Below are 21,492 nucleotides of genomic sequence, written 5' to 3'. Positions count from 1 at the left end.
ACCCTCAGATTGGGTCATTCCTCTAAACCAACTAAATGGGTCATTCTGACCAAATTGCTGTGTTAAAAGAACCCATTACATGGGTCAGACCTACTACCACATTATTGGGTCATATTGACTTCTTTGTTGGGTTCATACTTTAACCCAATATTGGGTATTTAAATTGCAAGGAGATTTACAAAAAAACAATTATGACTTTACATTAGTACATTAAGGTGAAATATACCAGAATTGTTTACCAATACAATTGAGATCAATTTAAAAAACAAAATACAAGAATGCATAATATTTCAGATCTCTTTTTTATTGCTGAACAATGTAGATAATTAACAATACATTTCATAAAAGTATACTATAAAGATGCAAATCACAGCAGTGTAGCATTAACACATCATAGCATTGAAGCAATAAAACCTTAATTGAATTTACATGCATCTTTGTAGCCTCTTTGCAAAGATGGGTTATCAGCAAGACTGATCACTCATGACCGAAAAGACTCAACTACATCACAGCAACATTGCTACGACATTACCAAGAGCCTTAAGTAACAGGTTAAAACTCAGTCATTACAATATTGGTGACAGTAAAGTTAAAACATAGGCTCTGCTAAAAGGGGTTATAAGGAAATGGTTCTGTTTTACCAATGTACCATTTGATTTCAGTGACACTGTACAATTATAGAAATTCAAAAATTTAGTTTCACCTTACCTTTTGTATAGCACACTGTAAAACAGCACATTAAAATGTTTAACCCCTTTGCGAAGAGCCCATGTGCTTTGCACAGAGAATATGTTGCTTTTTAGCTATGAGTAAATAGACCCGCCAGCAGGTCCATCTGCACAAACAGGCTTCTCACCGTACTTTTTGTTAATTACAAACTTTACAGTGCATCCATAACTGCGCTAACAGAGTGGAGTGAACTTAATTGTCCCCAGGTTGAAATTTGTCTTGGTCTCTACAGTCACTACATTCCATACAGTACTTACATAACCAGCATATAACAGAACATAAATAAAAAACATTGAAAAAACATAGAAAACATTAAAATAAAAAAACATCAAAGTGTGCACTGCATGTCCATGGCAGGTCTATCTGTCATTAACAGACAAGGTATTCCCTGATGGGTGGTTATCCGAATAATACATTTCAAACACAGCATGTATCAAGTCCAAAAGAACTGACAGGGATGTCGCAATTAGATTGACAGTTTGTACCTCAGGACCTTGTCTCGTGATCTGGTTTGATTGACATCAGTACCCTTTCAAGGATTTAAAGTAGCTGGCTTGTAGATATTAAGGTTCATGTAGTAGATGATCTCCCAAAAGCACGGTGAAGCTGCAGGTTGCATATCCCTCATGGCAGCTCTTGGCATCTCACCACAAGTCTTGAAAAAGCAAAACAAAAGAAAAGTGTAAATGATTAGGCCAAGACATGGCTTTTCCATCTCAGTCATCATAAATATGGTTTAGGTAAATTATATTGTTCTGTATATCTCCTGTACACTTTGTATTTGCTTGTGATGTTGGCTTGATTATGTCCTCTTTTGAAAGTCACTTTGGTTAAAGCGTCTGCCAAATGCAATGTAATGTAATAATGTAATGTAATATATATATATATATATATATATATATATATAGTATATATATAGTATATATCAGAGGTTGCGCTAGACTTTTTCACAGTCCGTCATTTTGACGGACAGGGTCGAAAAAAATCCGTCATCGCCTATTTTTTAAATTCGCCACCTAGTTTCTCAATGTGGGGGGTCGCGACCCCGCACCGAGAACAACACATGCGCAATTGCGGCCAATTGAGAGTAAACCGCTGTGAATACACCCCCTTTCACTCGACATTCATTCTCCGACTTCGAGGATGGAGTTAATTTTGCTGTCCACTTTCTCTCTCTGTCTCCCTCATTGCACTGTTTAAAAAACTGCAGATATCTCTCATGGCGCGCGTCTGATTCAGTGTTCAGCACTATGGTCACAACAAGCACTTTTTTAAAAGACGCGTGCAGGGCTTTATCCAACAGCTGTCAGTCACTCGATTTGCTCTGATTAATGCACCGATTGTAATACAACAGCGCAGTGTTAAATAATATTCGCGTTGGACTTCACATGCACAATGGAAAGGAAAGCCGTCTTGAAGCAGAAAGGTGTAGCCCAGACAGTAGCCATAAAGGCACTGAAGCCTACAACAGGAAGACGACCAGATTTCACAAAACTTTGTTGAAAAATGTCAGCGACGGTAAAGGGAGCCGTAGCCCCATCGACTTATACTGTATGTTGCCTCTGGGAGCGCGGTAAAGTTGTCTGAATAAAAAATATATCGCCTATAATGGGTGAACCAGCTATCGAAATGAGAGAAGGTTAGCCGTTTCTGGCAACTTTTGCCAAGTTGTAAGTTGCGTTGCCTGGTAATATTTTGGTTCTCGAATATCCGTCGTTTTTATTAGTTAATGTTCTGAAGCCGTTTTAGACCTGCGTTGCCTTTGAGTGAAGGTTCTGGCTAGCAAACGTGCTATTCGCATATTTGTTTATGTTTCAAGCGAGGAGTTATGAACGAATGCTTCTATGAAGGGCGATAGAGGGACAACTTCGTCATTGGCAGAAAATCAGATAGTCGGTAAATGTAATAGGCCTAGGTCTACAAATAGTTCTGAATCTTAAAGTCGAAGTCACACGTGTATGGTGGCAACGTCTTAGTTATTTTAATTCATTATTTTGAGCAAGCGCAGAGGCGCGCGCTCTGCTGCAGCCAGCCGCACAGCCCAGCTGCGGCGCATGGTATGACAAGCAGGAGAGAGGGAGAAAGGCAAACGATAGTAGCATGAAATTATCTGCGCTGATAACTATGCCTAATTGAAATGCATATTTGCTCTATTCGATAGAGGCGTAGGCCTATTTAAACTTGTGATTTATTTATCATCACCCTGAATATTGATCCGTCAAAATGACGGACAGGCTTCAGAATTTTCCGTCATCCTTCAAAAAAATCCGTCAATGACGGACATTTGTCGGTTAACGCGACCTCTGATATATATATATATATATACACAAAGTATATCATGAAAGTGAATACACCCCTCACAGTTTTGCAGATTTTTGAGTATATCTTTTCATAGGAAAGCATTACAGAAATTTCACTTTGACACAATGATTAGTGACCTTTGTAACGCCGCATTATGTAATAACGGTGCAATATGTAATAATGTAACAAATTATTACATAATGCGGTGACAATCGCCGCATTGTGTAATAATTTACGCATTTCGTAATAAATTTCTTGAACGCATTTCGTAATAACTTTTTTCTCATCTTGTAATAAATTATTACAAAATGCGAAATTTATTACGGAATGCGGCCGCAACTTTTTTTTTGATGGAAATGTAATAACATGGTGCATTATGTAATAAACTATATGGATATGTATTTTCTGCACTTGGATTCACTAGGCACAACACACACACATAGTCTCAGTGACATGGTAGTCACTGCCCTCTCTCTCTCTCATTCTTCTCAGTTATCAAACTGCTCGAGAGTCGCGAATGATGCGGTTAAAACCGTTAAGAAATCATTTCACAACGTGTTGCGTGCAACGAGGCCAGCGAATGTCTCGCACTTTCTGCTACATTACACCAATTTACAGCGACATTAAATATGTGGCGCGAGAGAGAGAGAGAGAGAGAGTGTGTGTGTGTGTGTGTGTGTGTGTGTGTGCGCGCGCACGGAGACAAACCTGGCCCATATTGATCTTAAGCCCCATCTTGGCTCTTTGGAAATATTCTTACCATTACAAAGGCTATTTTAATATTTTCCCCCAAACAACATGAATCAAACCCCAGGAAAAGACCAACCATTATAAGTGACTCGTGGGGAGCTGTCCATGCTGGTGGTGCTTAATTTTTCCCGATATTTGCCCGTGGAGTAGGGAGTCTTTTATGTCTGCCTACATGACCTTGCGCGCCAGGGTCTGACCATGGTGCTTTTTGCTTTGAAGCACCCGAGAAAAATGCCACTCTTGTTAAAAAAAATACATAGGTATGCTTACGTCCTATTCAATTCAATTGCAATCCACTGTTCAGTAGGCCTATTAGGCTGCAATCAAATTCAATAGCCTATGCTCATCCACATGCACGCGAAAAACAATAACCCAAGCGGCGGGACTAATTCGATTATATTCCTTCCAAAAATGTCCGAACGTTACAGAAATCAGTTATTTGCATTGTCCGTAATTATACCAAACAAAAAGGTATCAATAGAAGAAATCAAGTCTTCAGTTTCGATAATCCACGTTAGAAATCCTCAACAACAGCAAGCCATTCCTTCTCTGCTATGAGGCAGGCAACGGAACAAGTGCAGACAGTAGGCTATATGACCACGTTGATGCTGCACGGCTTGAAGGATTCTGTCTAAATTAAATATCTTGGATAGCCTATATAGACCTAGGCCTAACTAGATTTGTTGCAATACAGATTCATTTTCTATAGCCAGAAGTGTTCCATTGGACTGACGAAACCGAACACGATCAAGTTTGCAACTTCTTTCCCTCATGCGCTGTCCGTCAGCACCACCTGTCATTGGACGTCCGATTAGCTTTCATTACGTGCTGAGGGAAAAACTCTCGCCATTAGGCCTATGTGCTGTTGCACTGTTGTGAGGGATATCACCAAATAATTTAGATAAAAGTCAGAACATTATTTTGGCAATGAAAGGCACACAGGTGGCTGGAAGCTCAAGCAGTCTTCAGTCTGTTCATTTAAGTTTGTTGGGTGCTCTTGGATATCGGGTATCAGTTCATGTAGAGAGAAGAGTTCACCCAGGCACTCCAAAATAAGGTGTCCAAACGGGAAGTTACATTAAAAAGCCTTAAATGGTACTGGGCTGGGGTTACATTAAAAAGCCGACATGTTTCGACCTCACCAGGTCTTCATCAGGGCTACGTTCACCATTGAAAAGAAAGGCCTCCCTTAAATAGTGACATCACCACATGTGACCCATTACGCACTACACACATTTGCGCACACCAGAGAAAACAAAGATTAAAAAATAGCCTGGGGTAATAAGTGATGCCACAGAAAAAAATGACCAGAAGTACAAATAAGCATCACAAAAAAAACAAGTAAAATCAATATCCTCATTTAGACCAGGATAGCGCATGGCATCCAGTTGGTGTATCCAAAAAGTCTCCCTCTGATTAAAGCCGGGCATACACTGTGCGATATTTTCACTCGTGGGTCTTCAGCTTCTGCTCACACTGCAGGATGGAATTTCACTGTTTAAAAGTTCACAACTCACGACTCACGTCCTCACACTACACGAGCCGACAGTCGGATGCGAGCGAAATGCTTCCACCGCACGACGAGACAGGCATGTTTCCCTAGTCTGCAGAGGAGGGAACATGCGCACCTGAAGTGGAGATGAGGTCGCGCTCAACAGCGAATCGCACGGCCCCATTAATTTGTGCATGTGAAGTGTCAAATCGGGTCGTAGCACTGCTTTAACTGTGCAATTTACGCACGAGCCACGACCAGAATTTCAAACCGTTTTGATTTTCTTGCGACCCTGCGATTGCACGATCGTGAGGCGAAATCGCTTGTCGTTACCCCATGTACACTGCACGATGCAAGACTCTCGATTGACCTGCGATTGAGCAAGAAATCGGCCCGACTCTCAAAAAGTCGTGCGAGTGCCAAATCGGGGCAAAATCGGGGCAAAAGTCGCACAGTGTAAGCCCAGCTTTAGTCTTTTTAGCCTGTCCCCACCCCTCGGAAGAGGTTTGATATGTTCGACGCCCTGTATGCGCAGCAGAGAATCATTTTTACCATGGTATTCATTGAAATGTTTCGCCATGGGATAGTCAAAATTGCCCACTCTGATAGCATATTTATGTTCTGCTAGCCTATCTCGCATGCGCCTTTTTGTGCGTCCGATATAAAAGAACCCTTCAGCGCAAGGACAAGTTAGGCGGTATATGACAAATGTTGAATTGCAATTAATGACATCTCTCTGTCCGTATTCTCTCGTGGTTTTAGTATCCACAAAAGATTTGGCTTGTGAAACATTTGGGCAGTGAGGGCACTTCATACATCTATAGGTGCCAATGGGTTTACGCAGCCAGGTTTCTCTCTTTTTCACCTGTAGGTGAGAGCGCATTAATTTATCTCCTAGGATGGGTGCACTCTTTAAAGACACCATGGGTGGTTCTGGGAACACCTCACGTAGTTGCGCATCACTTTCAATAATGGACCAATTGTTCTTAATAATTTGCCTGATCCGCGTCGCTTGTGTAGCCTACTATATGTCGTAACAAAAAAGGACGGGACTGCTGGTGGCGATGATGTTTCTTTTTGGTCAATAACGTGTTGCGTTGTAGGGAGCGCGCTTCACTGTATGCGTTTTGGATGGCTTCAGGGTGATAGGCTCTATCACTGAATCTTTTCTCCATCAGCTCGGCCTGCTCGTGAAAATCATTTTCGAAATCACAGATACGCCTTAATCTCTGGAATTGGCCGTGTGGAATATTTCTAATGAGATGCGGGGGATGGAATGAATCCGCTCTCAGAATGGTGTTCCGAGAGGTCGCCTTTCTGAATAAGGTGGTGTGCAGCTGTCCCTCCGCGTCTTTATATATCGTCAAATCCAGAAAGTTAATATTAGTTAATGAATATTCCAAGGAAGCCATCCAAAACGCATACAGTGAAGCGCGCTCCCTACAACGCAACAGGTTATTGACCAAAAAGAAACATCATCGCCACCAGCAGTCCCGTCCTTTATTTGTTACGACAGTTCATAGATGTATGAACTGCACCCACTGCCCAAATGTTACACGAGCCAAATCTTTTGTGGATACTAAAACCACGAGAGAATATGGACAGAGAGATTTCATTAATTGCAATTCTACATTTGTCATATACCGCCTAACTTGTCCTTGCGCTGAAGGGTTCTTTTATATCGGACGCACAAAAAGGCGCATGCGAGATAGGCTAGCAGAACATAAATATGCTATCAGAGTGGACAATTTTGACTATCCCATGGCGAAACATATCAATGAATACAATGGGAAAAATGATTCTCTGCTGCGCATACAGGGCGTCGAACATATCAAACCTCTTCCGAGGGGTGGGGACAGGCTAAAAATACTTAATCAGAGGGAGACTTTTTGGATACACCAACTGGATGCCATGCGCTATCCTGGTCTAAATGAGGATATTGATTTTACTTGTTTTTTGTGATGCTTATTTGTACTTCTGGTCATTTTTTTCTGTGGCATCACTTATTACCCCAGGCTATTTTTTAATCTTTGTTTTCTCTGGTGTGCGCAAATGTGTGTAGTGCGTAATGGGTCACATGTGGTGATGTCACTATTTAAGGGAGGCCTTTCTTTTCAATGGTGAACGTAGCCCTGATGAAGACCTGGTGAGGTCGAAACATGTCGGCTTTTTAATGTAACCCCAGCCCAGTACCATTTAAGGCTTTTTAATGTAACTTCCCGTTTGGACACCTTATTTTGGAGTGCCTGGGTGAACTCTTCTCTCTACATGAACTGATACCCGATATCCAAGAGCACCCAACAAACTTAAATGAACAGACTGAAGACTGCTTGAGCTTTTAGCCACCTGTGTGCCTTTCATTGCCAAAATAATGTTCTGACTTTTATCTAAATTATTTGGTGATATCCCTCACAACAGTGCAACAGCACATAGGCCTAATGGCGAGAGTTTTTCCCTCAGCACGTAATGAAAGCTAATCGGACGTCCAATGACAGGTGGTGCTGACGGACAGCGCATGAGGGAAAGAAGTTGCAAACTTGATCGTGTTCGGTTTCGTCAGTCCAACGGAACACTTCTGGCTATAGAAAATGAATCTGTATTGCAACAAATCTAGTTAGGCCTAGGTCTATATAGGCTATCCAAGATATTTAATTTAGACAGAATCCTTTCAAGCCGTGCAGCATCAACGTGGTCATATAGCCTACTGTCTGCACTTGTTCCGTTGCCTGCCTCATAGCAGAGAAGGAATGGCTTGCTGTTGTTGAGGATTTCTAACGTGGATTATCGAAACTGAAGACTTGATTTCTTCTATTGATACCTTTTTGTTTGGTATAATTACGGACAATGCAAATAACTGATTTTTGTGACGTTCGGACATTTTTGGAAGGAATATAATCGAATTAGTCCCGCCGCTTGGGTTGTTGTTTTCCGCGTGCATGTGGATGAGCATAGGCTATTGAATTTGATTGCAGCCTAATAGGCCTACTGAACAGTGGACTGAAATTGAATTGAATAGGACGTAAGCATACCTATGTAATTTTTAACAAGAGTGGCATTTTTCTCGGGTGCTAAAAAGCAAAAAGCACCATGGTCAGACCCTGGCGCGCAAGGTCATGTAGGCAGACATGAAAGACTCACTACTCCACGGGCAAATATCGGGAAAAATTAAGCACCACCAGCATGGACAGCTCCCCACGAGTCACTTATAATGGTTGGTCTTTTCCTGGGGTTTGATTCATGTTGTTTGGGGGAAAATATTAAAATAGCCTTTGTAATGGTAAGAATATTTCCAAAGAGCCAAGATGGGGCTTAAGATCAATATGGGCCAGGTTTGTCTCCGTGCGCGCGCGCACACACACACACACACACACACACACACACACACACACACACACATACACATACACTCTCTCTCTCTCTCTCTCTCTCTCTCTCTCTCTCTCTCTCTCTCTCTCGCGCCACATATTTAATGTCGCTGTAAATTGGTGTAATGTAGCAGAAAGTGCGAGACATTCGCTGGCCTCGTTGCACGCAACACGTTGTGAAATGATTTCTTAACGGGTTTAACCGCATCATTCGCGACTCTCGAGCAGTTTGAGAACTGAGAAGAATGAGAGAGAGAGAGGGCAGTGACTACCATGTCACTGAGACTATGTGTGTGTTGTGCCTAGTGAATCCAAGTGCAGAAAATACATATCCATATAGTTTATTACATAATGCACCATGTTATTACATTTCCATCAAAAAAAAAAAGTTGCGGCCGCATTCCGTAATAAATTTCGCATTTTGTAATAATTTATTACAAGATGAGAAAAAAGTTATTACGAAATGCGTTCAAGAAATTTATTACGAAATGCGTAAATTATTACACAATGCGGCGATTGTCACCGCATTATGTAATAATTTGTTACATTATTACATATTGCACCGTTATTACATAATGCGGCGTTACACCTTTTAACAACATATTTAACCGCTTAAATTTCTTGTTCACTCAGAAAAAAACAAAATACAGCAAGTAATGTTTGAACATGTACTCACAAAAGTGAGTACACCCCAGATTAAAATCCGGTAGAGAAGGGGCTATGTTGGCTCAAATCGTCTCTAAATGAAACGAAATGAAAAGGGATGACAAGGGAGGTCATCAGTGTGCGTTTCAACCTTTCTTTGCATTGAACTTTTAAATTTTGAGTCTGCATCTGGCTTAAATAGATTGGTGTGAGATTTGAATGCAATCCTATGGAGAATATCATGATCTGCTTCAGTAGTCACAGTGCATGTTGACATGCATGTTTCTTTTAGGTGTATTTCAGATTGCCAATGTTGACAGCATTCGTTTTGTTTATCTTGGTCTCAAGAGAGATGAACAGACCAAGGATATGGATCACTGGAACCATGTCATGTGATCTGAAGAGACCAAGATAAACAAATTTGCTTTCGATGGTGTCAAGCATGTGTGGTGGTAAACAAGTGAGTTTTACAAAAAAGGTGTATCATCTCAATAGCCAAGCACGGTAGTGGGACTGACATGGTTTGGGGATGCATGAATGCTGTCAACATTGGCAATCTGAAATACACCTAAAAGAAACATGCATGTCAACATGCACTGTGACTACTGAAGCAGATCATGATATTCTCCATAGGATTGCATTCAAATCTCACACCAATCTATTTAAGCCAGATGCAGACTCAAAATTTAAAAGTTCAATGCAAAGAAAGGTTGAAACGCACACTGATGACCTCCCTTGTCATCCCTTTTCATTTCGTTTCATTTCGAGACGATTCGAGCCAACATAGCCCCTTCTCTACCGGATTTTAATCTGGGGTGTACTCACTTTTGTGAGTACATGTTCAAACATTAATGGCTGTATTTTGTTTTTTTCTGAGTGAACAAGAAATTTAAGCGGTTAAATATGTTGTTAAAAGGTCACTAATCATTGTGTCAAAGTTAAATTTCTGTAATGCTTTCCTATGAAAAGATATACTAAAAAATCTGCAAAACGGTGAGGGGTGTATTCACTTTCGTGATATACTGTGTATATATATATATATACATACACACACACACACACACACACACACACACAGGTATATAAAATGTTATTTCTGACTTGACTGCACCGGAATGACTGTGCCTACCGGTGCCCAAAGAGGAAGACAAAAAGAAAGACAACAAGTTTGAGAGTTTGGCAAACAAATAGACAGAACATACATAAACCGTAGCAAAATTGTCTTAACCCATTGACGCCTAAGGCACCTGCAAAAAAGGGTGCTGAATGCCTGAGCCATTTTTAAGAAAAGCTGCCCTCAGCCTATAAAAACCTGAATACCTCAGCTTCTGAGGCACATAAAAAATATGCACTAAGTTGCATTTAAACGCTAAGACCCTCATCTTTCATTAGAATGTTTTCATTCATCTCAAACATACAGAGATTTTTAATAAAGTTGTCTCAAATCTCATGAGCCTGAATGTTGCGTGATGACGCTCCAGGCGCCAGGGCCAATGTTGCGCAACGCAACATCAGGCATCAATGGATTAAGTGGCACAAAACAGTAGGCATTCCATACACATTCACAGAACCAAAGAACAATATCAGGCCTCATTGTGTGTGTGTGTGTGAGTGTGTGTGTGCATTAACGCCTGCTGTTGTGCATTGATATAAAAAACTTACTTCATACATGCCGATGATATCCAAGAGCTTCTTGAATAAGTAGTGTGGCCGCCGACCCAGCTGAACAGCATTCTTCTCCTTTTACTTGTGTCCTACAGCCAAAAAATAAGCAGTTATTGTGATTTTATTGTTAAAGTAATAGGCCTACAATACAGCTGACATACACATTTATCCTGAACTGCGTTGTTGGGTCCTGACAAGCCAGTGGTAGTGAGAACAATGTAATTGGATGTTGAAACTAGTAGGGATTTTCCTTTAAAGGGACACTGTGCAGGAAATGGTCAAAAAAGGTACTTCAACTATGCTGCTCGTTGAAACTGGGCTGCCTATTGCCAAATTTGATCTTTGCATGAAAGTTTACTAAGTAATAAACAAATATTTTCTAGCATGGTCCAAGTAGTCATTTTTGCAGCTAAAAATGGCTATTTTTGGAAATTCAAAATGGCGGACCATGGAGAAGATCCCCCTTTTCATGTATGAAAAGTGCAATTTTTCAAGTCATAATGAATGCTTAGAATTTGATGGTGGTGGTAAGCATTAATGAAAAAGGTAACATAAGTGAATGGGCAGCATGAATTCTGGAAATAAACAACTAAAAATCTCACACAGTGTCCCTTTAAGGTTGTGTGTGTTTATCTGTGTGTGGTGTAGAGTGGGGCTGTGCATGCGCATGTTTTGTACGTGTGTGTGTGTGTGTGTGCATGTGTGTATGAGCATATGTGTGGTGTGTGTGTGTGTGCACGCATGGGCTGTTATGCATGACATAAAAAGATCTTACTTCCTACATCCTGATGTTTGAGGACTCCTCGGATAAGTAGTGTCACAGACCCAGTAGAGCAGTAGTCCTCTTGTCCTACAGCAGAAAAAGAACTATGAGTAATTGGGATTTTACTTTGAAATATATAGTACAACTGGTACACATGTTTACAATTCTTGGATCATACACTCACATTTCAGTGCCGCGTTCTTTCCTCGATGCAGACACAGCTCCATACACTTTAAGCGGTTTTGGTGCCAGGTCATCACGTCCATCGAGGAACGGACTACCGGAATGACTGTGCCTGCCGGTGCCCAAAGAGGAAGACAAAAAGACAGACAACAAGTTAGAGAGTTTGGCAGACAGATAGACAGAACATACAGTAAACCGTAGCAAAATTGTCTGAAGTGACACCAGACAGTAGTCATTCCATACACATTCACAGCATCAAAGAACAATATCAGGCCAGCTCTCATTGTTTGTGTGTGTGTGTGTGTGTGTGTGTGCGTGCGCGCGCGCGAGCGCATTCACGCCTGCTGTTGTGCATGACATTAAAAACTTACTTCATACATGCCGATGATATCCAAGGGCTTCTTGAATAAGTAGTGTGGCCGACGCCGACCCAGCTGAGCAGCATTCTTCTCCTCTTACTTGTGTCCTACAGCTGAAAAATAAGCAGTTGTTGTGATTTTATTGTTCAAGTAATAAGCCTACAATACAGTTGATACACATTTATCCTGAACTCACTGACTTACATCTCTCAGACAATCCAAATCGGTTTTCATCGGTTTACTTCTTCAGTGACTTAGTTCCAGTTTCCTACACACCCAGCTGTCTTGGTAACAGGTCAGAGGAGAGAAGTCCACCTTATCCAGAGCAGAAGAGACAAAAAAGACAAAACGTTTCAGAGCTTTGCAGACACACCTTCAAACAGACAACAGACAACCTTAAATAAATGTATGAAAGGCTTTTGTCTCACTACTACACACAACTTTACATTTTTCATTTACATAAACAAAAATATAAACCAACCAGTCTCTTCGTAAATACTGCAGAGTACAATATCACACACTCACACTAGAACTAAGTTACACACGCACGATTTCATGCAAAGCTTGTTGAAGTAGCTGTTGCCTATAGCCACAACTTTCTTTAAACCAGGAAACTTCCCTGTAGCGTCAACAAAGCAACACATCCCTGCTCGTGAATGAAAGAAATTGGATAACTATTCCCTCCGTAATTTTGGAACACAACGACTGGTGAATGTAAACACGTTTTCCACGCGTAGCCTTCATCCGCATTTATCAAACAGCTACGTAGTAGAGCCACAGCCCTTATAAGTCTCTTACAGAATCTGTGGTAGAGCTACCACAACTAACAACATACCGGTAATATTTCATGCGCGAGCTATCCCTCCCTCTGCCTTTATCAGAGTTCGGACTTGAAAGGTGCAAGTCGCAGTGAGCTGAGCTCGGAAGAACATCGCAGGAGTCTGGAGAAGTCACACAACACAAGCACTTGCTCTCACGGTAGGGACACATAGGAGGCGAAGCAAGGCGAAGCGAAGAGAGGCGAAATTCAACCGTCATCAGGTCGTCGCGGCGAATCAAATGGAATGGAACAGTTATGTTGTTGATTTGATTGGGCCGTGGCAGGCGAATTCGCTCCTCATTTGCATAACATTAAACTTTCTTTAATAATTTCGCTTCGCTTCGCTCCTGTTCGCTTGCTGTCGCTTGCCTTCGCCTCGCCATCGCTTGCCTTCGCCTCTCTCATAGGAATGAATGGCAAAGTTCGCAAATTCGCGTGTATGTGTCCCTACCGTCATAAAACTAGTTCTAGTTGACACAGAAAAAGAAGAAAGCCCGTCGACTCCCCTACAGTATGTAGAACTAACATGACACTTGTGGAAACCGAAGACAGTCTCCAGATGCCAGCTTGCGGACCCCAAACGAAAATGCTGTCGTTATGAACTGAATTCTAGGTTGAGTGGAGCCAGGTAGCGGCTAGATATAGTTAGCTAATTTCTCAGATTTGTGTCAGTTGCGTCCTGCATTAGGCTAGTAGTATCACAGCCCGTATAGAAAGTATATCGCCTCACTGTGTACTGAACCTCAATTTATCGTTGAGTAGACACACTTAGCCCTCTACCTAAAAAGAATCTGCCCAACCACTGACAGCCAACCAGCCGTTATAAGCTATGCGAAATAGCAACCAAATGAATCCCAGAAGGGCTAACATTATGACTTACCGTAGTGTCTTGGTTATTAGCTAACTGACAGAACCTGGACGAAGGCTGGACGAACATACTACTTTCCAATGAAATGTAGCAAATATATTCCCAAATCCACCACAGGATAGCAAACCGCTGCAGTTATGACAAAGTGCTTATTCATTTGCTCCTTGCCCTTAAAAGATTAGTTACCGTTTCCTCCTATTCGAAATGGGTATAGCTTTCTATGAAATGTGCCTTAATATACTCGCCACAAACAGGAACTCACGGCTGACGCATATTTACACCGCGAAAAGCAATATGGCAAGTTTATATGTAATAAAAGGCGCACACTTACCGAAACAATGCTTTCACATGCCATCCGGTGTCCTTTCTTCTGGACGTTGGTAGTCTACTGGTAGCCGTTTTGGCAATGGCGACCGGGCGGTAAAATTCAAAATTCAAATATCTTGACAAGATAACTTAGATTACAGGGTTGAAATGACCCAGGGCCTGGGTGCTGATGTGGGTCTAGCGAATAACCCAGGTAATGGGTACGGAAAATGACCCAATATGGGTTATATTTAACCCATTTTTCATAGAAAAGCAATTGACCCAGGGGTTTAGTCAAAGTAATAACCCAGCTCTTTTTAGAGTGTGTTATCTATAAAACACCACGTCGCCTGTAGAACGGAGGTCTCAGCTGTCAATCAATACAGTCAATTGCGCAAGGAAGAGAAAAGTGTTCAAAGTTGCGGGAAATCGCGGTGATTGGATAAAGTTGCGCTCTCGCGCAGAATTCGCGGGAATTCATTGAAGTTGCGAAAAACGTCGCGATCGCAACATCGCGATTTCCTGGGGGGACTGATACTGCTATTACACAAAACAATGCAAAATCTAGTCATGTTCTGTGGAAAGCAGCATGGAAAAAAAGTGCCAGCTCATGCATTAACAAACATTTAAATCTACATGGAAATGGACAATAAAAAAACAAAAACAAGGCCATGCATTTATTTTCATTGTTTTTGGTGGTAAAAGGTATCGGTATCAGTACTCGGTATCGGCAAGTACACACACATTAATGTACTCGTACTTGTATCGGTTTTCAAAAAAGTGGTATCGGTGCACCCCTATATGTATCTGCATATGCCATGCAATGCCCTTAATGTCAAAGCCTGAACAAGAACAGTAAGAAAAAGATCATGATGTAAGTGAACCTATAATAAAGGAAGGGAATGTTAAAGCCGGATCTCATATTTTGCCCTGAACTTGTGGGGGAAATTGGTTAAAATTTATGACAGGTCTGTTACACCCTCAAATGAGACTGGCGTAGTAAACTTCTTGCCTATTACATCAACATTTCAATCTGGATAACAAGGCTATTTGACATTTAAATATTAACAGCTGGCAACATTTCATTTGAATTAACACCAGCAATCATGGAATCAACCCTTACAAAGATAACACTGTCTGTAACGTGCTTTACCTTCATTATAATAATACTACTCCTCCCACCACCACATTAGTAGCATACTTCCAGCCTTTCCACCTTGAGCTTTATTAAGACTATAGTTCATAATATATTATTTTGGTAATTTACCTGACGTATACTACAGTAGCTTTCCAAAGCATTGAGACATTTCCATAACAAAATGGTATCTGCAATTCCATGAATAAGAGGTAGAGTTCTCAACTATCCAGACATAACTGGGGATTCATGACCTCCATTATCAGCAGTGACGATCATCAATTTCAATGTAAATGTGAGTGAATTTAAGCACAGTCAGTGCAACACTCCACTGCATAAACACATTAGTATTAACCCATTGACGCCTAAGGCACCTGCAAAAAAGGGTGCTGAATGCCTGAGCCCTTTTTAAGAAAAGCTGCCCTCAGCGTATAAAAACCTAAATATCTTCGCTTCTGAAGCACGTAAAAATAGGCAGTAAGTAGCATTTAATCGCTAAGACCCCCATCTTTCATTAGAATGTGTTCATTCATCTCAAACAGAGATTATTAATAAAGTTGTCTCAAATCTCATGAGCCTGAATGTTGCGTAACGCAGCTCCAGGCGCCAGGCCAATGTTGCGCAACGCAACATCAGGCATCAATGAGTGAACAATAGTGAAATGTCTCAGCTTGGTCTGTGTGGATGGCTGCATTGGATGTAGGAAACACAATACAAAAACACCAATTGAGCAACAAAAAATGCATTTGATTATTTTACAGTGATTCAAATGTTATAATGTGTAATTCAGTAATGAAGATGGTTACAAATATAAATTCAGAAAAGCAATCCAATTGCTACATGTTGAAATGTAATGCAATCATGTAAATAAGTAAGAAATAATAGTTGAAATGTAATGTAATCGTGTCAAGCACTAAACACAATTTGGGAACACCATTTATTTTCATATACAATATGTTCATTGGGTCATTTGTTGTTAAAAGCTTCCATGCCCCAGTCCACCAGTTGTTGTTTTCTATATTCAAAAGTCGATGGAGCTTCCCCCACTCTAGGCAACTTGATTTTACTTACTTCGAGTTCATTGTGGATTTTTTTGGTGCCTCTTCAGATCTCCTTCCAATGAAAATCATTTTCTACATGTAGTACATTGATAAGGCCTTTCCTCTGTACATGTGCTCAGGTGTTGGGTAATGAGTGTTTATTTCTGTGTAAAGTCTCTCACATGTAGCATAGTGGTATGTAGGGCTGTAACAATATCGAATTTAGAAATCGTGATAAACAGTCACAATGATGTTATCATGATGCAAGAAGGCAGTATCAGGAAACGCCCCTACAAAGTTTTTCCAACCTTTAGTCAAGAAACCACATATGATGTGATAGTGCTTCCAAACTTCAAATCAATATCATTATTATTTTTAAACTTAAAATATTAGTAGCCTCTTGTAAGCTATTCTTGCCATAAACGATTATTTTTTTTTTTTTTCAAATTGATGAGAAGTATCCAAAGAATCATGGGAAGTGTCAAAAATTGTGATGTGTACGGAATTGTGAGTGTGGTGTATTTTGAGGCCTTTTTCCTGTATGAAATATCTGGTGACGAATTAAATTGCTTTGTGATGAGAAACTTGCACACTCATATTAGTTTTCTCCAGTATGAGTTCTCTGATGCTTGGTGAGATGATGTTTGAGTGCAAAGCTTTTGTCACATGTAATACAATGGTAAGGCTTTTCACCTGTATGGGTGATCTGGTGCCTGTTGAGAGCAGATTTATGTGCAAATGCTTTTCCACAAGCACTACACTGGTGAGGCTTTACCCCAGTATGGGTTCTTTGATGAATGATGAATTCACATTGCCGTGCAAAGCCCTTTCCACATGTAGTGCACTGATATGTTTTTTCCCCAGTGTGGCTTTTTTGATGGGTGATGAGCACATCTTTCCGTGCAAAGCCCTTTCCACATGTAGTACACTGGTAAGGTCTTTCTCCAGTATGGATTCTCTGATGCTTAATGAGAGCACCTTTCAGTACAAATCCTTTCCCACATGCACCACACAGATGAGGCCTTTCTCCAGTATGGATTCTCTGATGCTTGTTGAGATTACATTTCCGTGCAAATCCTTCTCCACATGTACTACACTGGTGAGGCCTTACGCCAGTATGGATTCTCTGATGCTTGTTGAGATTACATTTTTGTGCAAATTCTTTTCCACATGTACCACACTGATAAGGGCTTTCCCCAGTGTGACTTCTCAGATGCTTCTTGAGATAAGCCTTAAATGCATACTGGTGGACACTGGTAGGACCTGTCACCTGAACAAATAAAAAGAAGAAATACAAACAAAGGAGTTACACAAATTCAAAATCACAGAGTATCTCATCAATTACATAGCTATTCCTTCAAATCTATATTATGTAATTTCCCAGGTACTTGTAGTGAAATTGAAAAAGGTAAATATTTAGTATGTAGATGGATAATCTGATGGATATCTCTCCTACTTGCAATGAAATATACAGCTCAATAGTTAAATGTGAAGAGGGTTCAAATATAGGTTCCATGTTATGAAACTTACTTGTTGAAACCATGTCTCCATTGTTTTCCACCCTTAGATAAGACTCTGTTTCCTTTTTCATTTCCAGGGCTGCTTCCGCCAAGTATGAAGTGTCACTTTCATTCTCTTCTTTCTTTGTTCTGTACTCCGGAAGAAAATCATAAATGTCTTCCTCTTTAATCTCCTTCACAGATGTTCCCTCTTGTGATGGAGGTGGTGGTTGGATGGTAGTAGTGCAGTCATGGCCTCTGGATTGTACAACAAGAGACTTTCCCACTCCTGTAATTTCATGGGACAAGCACAGTTCTTTGCACATTGGTGTGCTGTTAGCATTGTCTTTGGAGTCTCTGGAGAAATGTTCTGGGAGAAAATCATAAATGTCTTCTTCTTTAATGTTATCCACATTCATTGTGTACTGTATTGTAATGAGTGTCTGTGCAGATCCTCTGTTGTAGGGCTTAGACTTTTTTCATCTTCAGGACGGTTGCCTTTATAAAGGTCAAGTCTCCTGCAATTCTGACCTGATGGTAATGATTCCCATTCTTAAGCCAAGTCTTCTTTAATTCTGAACTGATGGTAGGGAGCCAGCAGCTTTATCCTTGGGCCTCTAGAGGTGGAGCTGTAGACCACTCCCCTCATACTGTGACAAAAGGTTATCCTATCAAGGTGTAAATTGGAGAGTCATTTCAGAGCCCAGAGAGTGATAACGACTCAAATTGTGAGCAATGATTCCAATTCCACAAAATGGTTCTCCCCCCTCGTTTCATGACAAACATGTGATGAGACACCGGTGAAGGCATTAATTAACACAGTGCACTGAGGTCTTTAGTGCATAGTGTCGTGGAAAAGTTTGAGCACTAACACACCATTAACACAGTGCACTGAGGTCTTTAGTGCATAGTGTTGTGGAAACATTTGAGCACTGTGCACTGTGCACTGTGCCCTCACTGGAAGTGACGGCTGAGCATGGCATTAGCTCGTCAAAATATGAGTTGCCTACTGTTTACAATGCACAGCGTCTGGTGGTTGTATTTCCATGTCATTCACCTCAAAGGACAACAATCACACATACAATACTTTGGTTGGCATGAAAAGGTTGGTGTCCCATCAACATTACTTACAGAATTAGGAGACGGTTCACCAAACTCTTCTACTGAACTGAATGCCACATTTCCTCTGTGTCATTGTCAACATGGCCGCCGATTAGTGCGCGCAGTGTCCATCATTCAAGCACTGCATTTTTCCGCCATTGTTAGGGGATCATCCTGGCACTTTCAGTGCACTGGCTCAACTGAAATTTTCAGTGTGAGCGCCCTAGGCACTGAAAAACAGTGCCCGAAGTGCACAAGTGCAGCATTTGAGACACAGCCATTGTCTTCACAGTATCCAGTGAATGGTAACAGCTCTGATGATGAGGAATACTTCACTTTTCACAGAGAGGACACCAATATAGTAGCTAGCTTTTTCAGAGAAAGTAGAAAAGATAAGAAAGCTCACTCTGATTGGTGTCCATCGTAGCCAATAAGCTTGCAGTTCCGCCTAGTTTGTGAATGCAGGCAAGTGAAAAATGAATGGGAGTCAAGAGAGCTGAATGCTAAAATGTGTTATACTCCAATTCCCAGTCATAAACCTCATGAATAAAAAAAAGGTGTTAAGAACCTTTGTTGTGTGACCTTTGTTTGCTGTGGTACTCCTGTGATCCTCCTGTTGGCATTGCCAGTGTTCCGTTTTTTTCCCAACGGAAAGGGTGACCCTGGTGCATTAGAAATTACTCAAGGTTTCCACTTTTGCTTTTTTATTTTTCTTCCACAGGCAGTGCAAAGTAGTGGCAACAGCAGTAGTAGATAGCAGCAGATAACAGCAGTAACTGCAGTTCAGAGCAGGTAATTAACCTAAACAACAGTAAAATACAAAGCTGTCCTGGGGCACTCACATCGCCTCTGTTGTTGGGAAGGTCCAGCGGCGCCTTTTCTACCTGAGGAAGCTGCTGGTGAACTTTTACAACTGTGCCATCAGCAGTGTTCTGACCTATGGGTTCCTAGTGTGGTTCTCCAGCTCCTCCAAAGCAGATCAGCAGGCACTCCAGCGTGTGGTGAAAACAGCAGGGAAAATCACTGGAATGCCTCTCCCGGAGATTAGTACCATCTACACCAAACGCTGTCTACGGAGAGTGCAGAACATCCTGTGTGACAGCCACCATCCTGCCTACCATCTGTTCCAACGGCTACCCTCAGGTAGAAGGTACAGGTCCCTTCAGAGCCGCACTAAAAGACTGGCCAACAGCGTTTACCACCAGGCCATTAGACTTTTGAATTTGCAGGACTGCTGAGGAACATTACTGTCTTAAATGTTATCCATCTATCCTTTGGACATTTCTGTGTGTGTGTGTGTGTGTGCGCGCGCGCGTGTTTGAGAGAGAGAGAGAGATGGGGGGGGGGGGGGGGTGGTATCGAGTATTATGCACTTAAGCACTGGTGTCACTTTTACCTCTTTTTGCACTTTACTTGGAAACCTGCTGCTACATATTGTACCCCAAACACAATTTCGTTGCCTTTTTGACAATGACAATAAATTCTTGAATCCTTGAATCCGTTAGGTTTCGCACACTACAAACAGTTGCACAGAAAAATGACTTTCCCACAATAAGTAATACATTTGACAGTGTAAAGATCATGAGTGATCAAAATAACAATATAGAGTTTTTACGATAACTACAAAATTTCAGTACATATTGCACAAGTTATGAAATATCTAAATCATCAGTTAAGTTCATTAAATAAATAATTATATTAATGAATGCAATGTTCAAGCATCAGCACCAGACGCTGTGCATTGTAAACAGTAGCCAACTCATATTTTGGCGAGCTAATGCCATGCTCAGCCGTCACTTCCAATGAGGGCATAGTGCATATGGTGCGTTCCCCAGCGGTAGGAGCTTCCCAATATGCAACCAGGAGGCAGCTACCTCCCACTTGAAAGCGTTCCAACCAGCAAGTAAAACAAACTACAAACATGGAGGGACAAAAACTACATATCCACTTCTCAAAGATTCCAGCAATGTAAACAACACCATGCGTTCTTTTCCGGTAGCCGCATTTCATCTTTGAAAGAGGCCATGTCAATATAACTACACCTTAGAAAAGTTAACAGGCTGTTTTGCAACCGTTAACCTGTCCGAATCAACTTTATTTGTCCATAGAATGGTGATTGCTGAGTAATGTGCAACATAAACTATTCCTAACACTGTGCGCTGCCATTGCTGTGATGACATCACGATAGTCAATGGGGCGAAGTCGGTTTGCTTTGATTTTGCCCCAGCTCACGACGTGAACAGTCCGTTTCAACAGGCTTTCCAATGCATTTCAGCAAGTAGGAGGTCAGAAACATCCCATCTCTCATCCTTTAGGAATGCACCATTAGTCCTCAAATTTTTACACAACACTCTGCACTAAAGACGCACTGACACAAGTCCGTGATTTGAGACCCTAGTCTGACCCAGATCTTGAGAGTGAGTGCGTTTTAATATGCGACCTTGCCTCCTCCACTTGCTTCTCGTCATGAT

General features: G+C 41.3%; 1 protein-coding gene and 1 long non-coding RNA gene across 2 annotated transcripts in view; both read right to left on the bottom strand.

The window, feature by feature from the left end:
* Nucleotides 1-304: 304 nt before the first annotated feature.
* Nucleotides 305-14,540, bottom strand: LOC134467926 (uncharacterized). Its single transcript, XR_010038662.1, has 7 exons — nt 14,272-14,540; nt 12,457-12,567; nt 12,265-12,365; nt 11,895-12,005; nt 11,723-11,797; nt 10,945-11,036; nt 305-1,384 (listed from the first exon to the last, which is right to left on the bottom strand). It is a non-coding gene; the product is annotated as an uncharacterized LOC134467926 (long non-coding RNA).
* A 2,388-nt stretch (nt 14,541-16,928) lies between these two features.
* The window catches only part of LOC134467650 (zinc finger protein OZF-like), a 29,912-nt gene continuing 25,348 nt past the window's right edge, over nt 16,929-21,492 (bottom strand). The window contains exon 4 of the mRNA XM_063221489.1: nt 16,929-17,611. Within this exon, the coding sequence (XP_063077559.1) occupies nt 17,020-17,611 (592 nt within the window). The 3' untranslated portion in view covers nt 16,929-17,019. The remainder of the gene's footprint in view (nt 17,612-21,492) is intronic.

This window comes from Engraulis encrasicolus, chromosome 17 (genome assembly GCF_034702125.1).
Source record: "Engraulis encrasicolus isolate BLACKSEA-1 chromosome 17, IST_EnEncr_1.0, whole genome shotgun sequence".
In the NCBI taxonomy this organism is placed as follows: domain Eukaryota; kingdom Metazoa; phylum Chordata; class Actinopteri; order Clupeiformes; family Engraulidae; genus Engraulis; species Engraulis encrasicolus.
Note: the sequence above shows the minus strand (reverse complement) of the source record. Positions and strands in the feature narration are given on the sequence as shown.